General features: G+C 37.6%; 1 protein-coding gene across 1 annotated transcript in view; it reads right to left on the reverse strand.

Moving 5' to 3' along the window:
• Positions 1–7,500, reverse strand: part of LOC138012294 (L-fucose kinase-like) — a 39,925-nt gene that overhangs the window by 19,711 nt on the left and 12,714 nt on the right. Inside the window, exons 7-16 of the mRNA XM_068859133.1 lie at positions 7,318–7,398; positions 6,487–6,606; positions 5,950–6,148; positions 5,161–5,297; positions 2,883–2,996; positions 2,311–2,370; positions 2,056–2,181; positions 1,718–1,816; positions 1,410–1,549; positions 97–311 (exon numbers count right to left, since the gene is read on the reverse strand). Of these exons, the coding sequence (XP_068715234.1) occupies positions 97–311; positions 1,410–1,549; positions 1,718–1,816; positions 2,056–2,181; positions 2,311–2,370; positions 2,883–2,996; positions 5,161–5,297; positions 5,950–6,148; positions 6,487–6,606; positions 7,318–7,398 (1,291 nt within the window). The remainder of the gene's footprint in view (positions 1–96; positions 312–1,409; positions 1,550–1,717; positions 1,817–2,055; positions 2,182–2,310; positions 2,371–2,882; positions 2,997–5,160; positions 5,298–5,949; positions 6,149–6,486; positions 6,607–7,317; positions 7,399–7,500) is intronic.

Genomic DNA, 7,500 nt, shown 5'->3' on the forward strand with positions numbered 1-7,500 from the left:
TACTAAAAATCATAAGCACCTGAAACCGCCGGGTATAAACTCAGGGTTGTTTGACTGAAGCCTGATGGCTGGCACACGATTTCACTTATTCTTTACCTTGATCTAAGACTTCCAATATCTGTGTTTCGAATCCTTCTTTAGCGCAGCTTTTGAAAAAGGGTAAAATACAGTTACTGCTGCAACTTCTAAGCGTATTCTCCACTTCGCTCTTGCCTATGTCAAACCACAGCTTTTTCTTCCAGCTAAACTCTGCTCTTGAGTCGTTAGTCGACATAATGTCCTTTAGAGATAACCTCAGTGAAGAGCGCCACCTGGAAGATGAATTTTTACCACCGTCATTCAATGTTCAACCTGATCTAGTCCTTTGGACAGCGTGCAGTACAACTTCATCATTCCAAACGACATCACGAGGCATAAAACCCCCAAGGCATGCATGAACAACACAAATAACGAATCATGGTTATCATGATCATCGAATTTAGGGTATTTTCTGGTCAGTTCACTCAGTAGTAGCTTAGTTTTACCAAAGGTTCACCTTGGACTCTGTTTCTTCCTCCTGTAGACCGTCTTCATAAATGGCCGTCAGGAAATTATTCCTTCGTCTTTATGCTAATCATCCTCACTAGCCTCGTTTGCACGGACAAAATTCAAAAGAACTTTTTCTCCAAAGTGAGTGGCATGACTATTTCGGGGCTGAGTGGTGAAGAGGTGAAAACTGAAACAACCCAAACCTTTACAAAAATGCTAACCTTAGACATAAACATTAATTAAAGCATATTGTTTAGGAAGGATTACGTTTTTGCAAACGTTGGCCGTGTAGCACTTATATTTGAACAGACTTAACTGATTAGAGTGTAATGTGAAGTGCTACGTTTCTACCCCATATGAACCATGTGAGCGTTAGCCCTACAGATGGAAATGGGCCCACACAAGGACAGAGAAAATCTCTGACCAGGGTGGGAATTGAACCCACGACCTTAGGTCTAAGGTTAGCATTTTTGTAAAGGTTTGGGTTGTTTCAGCTATTGTACCCTTCACTCCCTTCCCCCACCCCCTTGACCCCTCAACCCCGGAATAGTCATGCCCAAAGTGAGGCTAGTGAGGATGATTTAGCACAAAGACAAAAGAATAATTTATTGGCTGCCATTTACGAATACGGTATATAGTGCAACTCAAATCCGAAAACAAATAGTTTTTGTGGACTAGTGGGATATGGCAAATGTTCCGCACCGATGGTGAGTTTACAAGATCTTGGATTATTATTATTCGTGATGATTCACAAACCTTCAATGACTTCTGAATCAGACATTAGTGCTTTAAAATGAATTGTTAACTTAAACAAGGTTGTGTCTTTAAAAGGACCAGGAGCCGATGAGAATGAGAACTTCAGAGTGACTTATCATAGAGACCTGGTGAGCTTTTCCTGATTTGAGATCTCTGACACTCCAGTGTTGGCCAGGTACAGGATGTCATTCTTACCAGTATCTTCATGAAAAGGATGAGCTACAGAAAACAGCCTCGCATTCCAAAGGCTTCTATGATCTTCGGGCTACAGATAAAACAACAACCACTTGCATCAGAAACCCACGTTCAAGAAAAAAATGAATGAGGGCAATCACAATGCGGTGGGGTTCACCATTTGTTTTTCATTTTGTTTGCCTTGTCGTAAATCAACTGAGAATGGCCATAATTAAGAGCAGAGCAAACAAATAAATACCACTCCTATCCAGATTTCTTCGGGACTGGCTGCGGTCTTTTCAAAGAACAATTCCCACGGATGGTTGCAGTAAGTGCTCAATGGGGACGAGGAAGCAATCTACAAAGACAAATATGATCAAATATTTGCGTTTCACCTGCACAAATATTAACCCTAATGATAAATGCAACCTGATCATTGTGGATTTTTCGGATTTGCGCGCGCGACCATTAGCCGGGAAAGCATCTCTTGCAACCTTTTTGCTTTTCCACACGCGCTTTCAAGGAACTTACATATACCAGTGAGGCTCAAGAATGAAAGATGATAAAGGTTTGACATTTAAAATTTCACAGCTTTACCTGCAGTTCATCATTAATACCAAACACCACCAATACACGCTGCGACTTTCCTCCAAGGCCTGGAAGAGAGACATTAAAACCAAGTATACACAGATCATTTGTGAGAGTTGTCCCAGAATCCAGACCCTGTGAAAAACAAAAGCCGTAAAATCAAGGTTAAATGCAAAAGTAATAATCTTTGCCTAGTTTATTAGAAATCAAAACTGCCCAAACAACAGACAATAAAAAATACCAGCTTTGCCAGCTTGTTCTGACCTTAAAATCAAGAGGGGCAATTCCGGCTAAGACACATCCTGATCCAATATTGACATTTCCCTGTAATTTAAAATATAAACAATTTTCACAAACAAACGATATGGGTAACGATTTTCCTGCGCATGTGTAATCGTACAAGTCTTCTTTTTCTTTCAATCTCTAACAGGGACAACTGTACAATCTCCAGTCTTTTAATCTTACAAGTGCCGTTTCTTTGTTAACTTGATTTCAGTATGGTAGCGAAAATAATAAATATTTGTGAAAGTAATGAATATATGTAGCAAGTATTCGGAAGGAACCTCTAAAAAAGAATAGGCCATTTCCGAGTTCTAGTCTGCCTTCTCTTCAAAGCGAGTCTAAGTGCGAAGTTTTTGTAATAGTAATTAGTTCTACTTTACATATGAATGAAAACTAATTTTCATAACAAAAACTTTGCACTTAAACTCGCTTTGAAAATGAAGCAGGCCAGAACTCGGAAATGGGCTATTGACAATGTTCCAGACAAGAATGCCTGCAAAGGTACATGTATAAGCTATCTTTGATGGCTTATTACACAAACCAATTGTAAGTACCTGGAAATGACAGTTTGATACAACAGAGTCGTTGCCAATGGTTACGCCGCCTTCAATTATGGTATTCACCAATACAACAGAAGAAGCAACTTCTGGAAGTTTTCCCTCACTGTTCTGTTGACGTGAAAAGTTAAAATATGAAAATGGTTATTATCAACAAAGGAATATGCACAAGTAAAGAGCACAATTTAAGGTGTGTAGGTGTTAGTAAGACCTTTGCCACCGATCGTAGATCATTTTGTCAAGTAAAGCTGTCATATTGTATTTCATTTTAGTTTGCACCAGCTCGAAATTAGAACTTTGTCGCTTGTAGACTGGAATAACAAGATTAAAAAAGTAAGTTTCCACAAAAAAGAACACACGGTTGGGTTGCTTTGCTAAGCATTTGGCCTGTCACATTCACTTCACACCAACCAGCCATCTACGTTTGTTTACTCGGAGGAAGTTTACATTTCTTATACCTGCCAACTCTCACGCCCTACGCGTGAGTCTCACGCCTGCGGGTTGAAAACTTCGATCTCACGCCGGCTCACGCTTGTGGGCCAATTTCTCACGCCTGATTGAAAAATGTGAGTTGTTGCCGTCTTGCTAGACACAATTTCCAAAAATATGTTAACTCAGACCCATGTAAGGAACGAAAACCATGTGTAAAATGAATAAATGACAATACCTTCCTCGCGATCTCTGATTTTTGAAGTGAAAAGCACTGGGAGCGAGCTCGCGTTTATACGCGTTTATACGTCTTCGGAAGACTTCGGACTTCTTCGGAAGACTTCGGACGTCTTCGGAAATCTTCGGAAATGATCGTGTCGTCTTCAAAAATCCCAGCACTCCCAGGATAAAAATCTCACGCCTATATCTCAGAAAAAGTTGGCAGGTATAATCTACTTTGGTGTTGTTTACATTTTTTGCGACCTCTAAACTCCAGTGGCCGTTTTTGGTGATTTTGCATTGGTTTTGGAGAATATGTTTCCAGTTTGTTTTTTTTAATTGGAGTTTTTTACTGGTTCTGCGTATCCAGCTTAACCGCGCTGTATTCTTTTTTTCGTTAATTTACTACATTGTATAATAAGAGTCCTTTTGGCCAATTGAATTTGTTCTTACATAGACCCCAATATTGTATGTTTTGTAATAAACGCGGCTGGTCAGATGGCTTTTCGGCTCCCTCGTATTGTCTCTAGTGTTTATATGGGAAATGTTTTCTATTCGGCTGCATGAGTGCAGCGAAATAGAATACAATCAACAATTATTGGATGAGGTTGAGCATGTTAGCGATAATTATCAAGGCCAAAGTTTGTGTTATCTGCCGAAGCCGAAGGCTGAGGCGGATAACACAAACTGAGGCCTTGATAATTATCTCTAACATGAGAAAACCGAATTCAATAATTGTTTTATTATGCATATTCCTGAGCTGAGCTCCGCCATGACAAAACTGATCGAACTGCTGGTTAGTGTGTTACGTAGATGTTACGTAGGTGACGTCACTTCTGCATGCATAAAACTATTGTCTGTAGGTATGACGTCAATTCTACATATATAACATCTATTGTCTGTAGGTATGACGTAAGAGAAACAGAGCAAGCAAGAATTAGCTGCGTGCTTATAGCCAATCAAAATCGAGCTTGTGACACCAATGTATAATAATAGGGGTTCGTGGTTCCTGGTTGGCTTTCAGCTAATGTTTCCCTTGCCTCGCTCCCTCGCATATATTTTGCAAAACTCACTAAAAAACGAACTTGACAGAGATTCTGGCATATTTCAACAATCACATTTATAGTTTTTTTGTGTGAAATAGATGTCCAGTCGTGAGCTGCTTTATTTGACTGTGAAATTGCAGTCGAGTACGTTAAGCGAATTTAGTACTCTGTAGCTTCACTTTATAATTGGGAAAATTTTTGTTTTTGTTCTAAACTGAAGAGAGAGGGTGTAAGGATTCTCAGTCAAACGGAAAATGTTGTGAAAGAGATTACTGTGCATGTAATTTCAGTTTTAGTTGTTGATTAAAATTGTTGGTCATTGTTTGCAAGGCTTGCTTGTTTCCTGCTGTCAGCTCGGAGGTGTTTGATCACTGTAAACTGTATTATACACTAATGACGGTTAATTTTGTACCTTATGAAGAAGCATAATTATTTTCATATACACTACCGGCATATTGCTTTCTATGACCTATTCATCAGACATTTCCTACAATTTCAGCAGCGAGAAAACACAATTTTTGCTTAGCAAGAATTGGGAAAAATCTCTCTGTAGGGCTACGATAAAAATTAATGTCCTTTACCTTGACAAAAGAAATATGGGTACGGCCATTAAAGTTAAATGGAACATCAACAAACTTCTCAATGGTTAAGAGCATTTGTCGTCTGTAGCATTTTGCATTTGGATGCATATAGTCAAATTCCCCATTCTCAATCACAACTGCAAAGTAGAAATAAGAAAATTCCTAAAGAAAAGTCATGTGACCACCAATGAAACAATGTCCCCGTCACTTCAAACATTTTGTTGAGAACAGTATTTTTACAACATTTGAAAAGGTATATAATCAAACTTTACAAAAAGAGAGTTTTAAGACCAGTTTTTTACAAAAGTTTTCATCCTACTTGAAAGTAGTTTACATGGTATCTTAAGGACGGTGCCTACTAATTAAAGATAATTTTTGCGTGTGTGATTATGCAGGAAATGTAGATCTTAACAAGTGTTATTGAAATCCAAAAAGAAAATTCGGGGTAACCACGCATTTTTCAAAGACAATTGATGAATAATATTTGTCAAAAGCTTTAAAGCAATGTATGGCGTTCTTTCTCAAATTGAAGCTTAAGTATCTCTCAAAAATGCATGGTTACCCCCAATTTTCTTTTTGGATACCAAGGGTACTTACTAAGTTCTACTTTCTCCGGATAGTTTTAAACTGCAGAAAAATATCCCTGTATTAGTAAGCATTGGCGATAGGAAATCTGAGTATCTGGAGATGCGCAGAACGTATGCGCAATGACAATAGTAGGCACCGTCCTTAAATCAGGTTCACTTGACCAAACTGCTTTAAATTTACTGCTCCAGGTGCTGGTTGTACCTCCTCTTAGAGTGATCCCTCTGAGTACTTTCCACAAACAGTTTCTTGCAGCTTCCATCATCATCATTTCCTTTTTTGAGCTGCACTTTGTTGCCATCCTGGTGCTGCATCCATACGAACCACTTCTCTCACCATTGACAAAGGCTGACTCAGTTACATCTTCAGCCAAACAAAGAAGAATGTCGAAGAACAATGACAACTGCACCAATAAAGGAAAAAAAATGCATAATGGGTGGTATTCCTTTCATGAATTTGATCCTCAAAAGATTTTGCAATTGGTAACTGCAATCACTGATGCAACATTCATATATTTGCTCTGGATAGAAAAGGAGGATTTTTTTTTCTCAAAATCAAACAGTGCACACTTTTTTTGACTAATAAGAGTGGTTAAACTATTCAGTGAGTCTGAGATCTCATGGGGGAAAATCAAGTTTCAAATGGATTGTTCTTGCACCAGAACAAATTTTGCAAAGAAAATATACAAATGAGCACACATAGAACAGGATGACCAAAACAAAGATGATCTTGACACTTCACCTGGATAGGGTCTGCGCCATTGTCGAGTCCGTAATACGTACAAGCATCAAGAGTAGGAAAAACATGAAGATTCAGAATTCGCTTTGCTGCTTTTATACTGACATAAACGACACCACCAACCTGTCAAGTAACCAAAAACTAATGTGGTTAGCCAACAAAACTGTCTTCAGCCAAATGCAGCAACCAACGCAAATGTAAAAACAATCAAAGAAGATAAATGACTATAGATACGTAGAAATACCATTTGCCTTCCAGAAGTAAAGTAATTTTAAGATACCTTAGTAAATAAAATGAAAGGAATCATGCGTATATTTAAACTAATTTTACATTAACTTTATACTGCACTCGTGGTTTCATTAGACAATTACAATAATTATCTTCGTCTAGCCATAATGAATTTCTACAAAATTAACTAATTAATTTAACAGGGTGTGATAAATTTAATTACTTTAAAAAAACCTGTATTTCTAACAGTGCAATATTTCTTCATAGTACAGCACCTGATGAGCTTTGCTTTCTACAGGTAGTTTATGTACTTATCTACATTTGTAGTAACATCATTTTGTATTTTCAAAAAACTTAAAATTAAAGGTTTAATTAGCTTTTTGGCTAAAATTGAGGGCTGACTACTCAAGTGGGTCTTAAAGGCTAATGAAACAAAGTGGCACAAAAAAATGAATATAGGAAAAAAAGGGAATCCCAATAGAGGACATTCAGTGCAACAAACACCTCACGAAATGAATCAACCTGCAATCAGCTGGTGTTCTTTTCTTTAGAGAACGTATGCCTGATTGCAGGTTAAGAATTAAGTACAAAATTTAATATACTTACCACTGGAACTTTGCCATTTTCAAGAGTGCAGGTTTTTCTTTCATTGTGAGTTCCTTTAAAAAAGATGTCTTGAACTTTCCCCTAAGTAATCAAATGAATTAAATTATTATTATATTATTACTTATATTACTTCTATTATGTTTTGATGAATTAGTAATAAAATGACAATTTAATTTTAAAATT

This window comes from Montipora foliosa, chromosome 1 (assembly GCF_036669935.1).
Source record: "Montipora foliosa isolate CH-2021 chromosome 1, ASM3666993v2, whole genome shotgun sequence".
In the NCBI taxonomy this organism is placed as follows: domain Eukaryota; kingdom Metazoa; phylum Cnidaria; class Anthozoa; order Scleractinia; family Acroporidae; genus Montipora; species Montipora foliosa.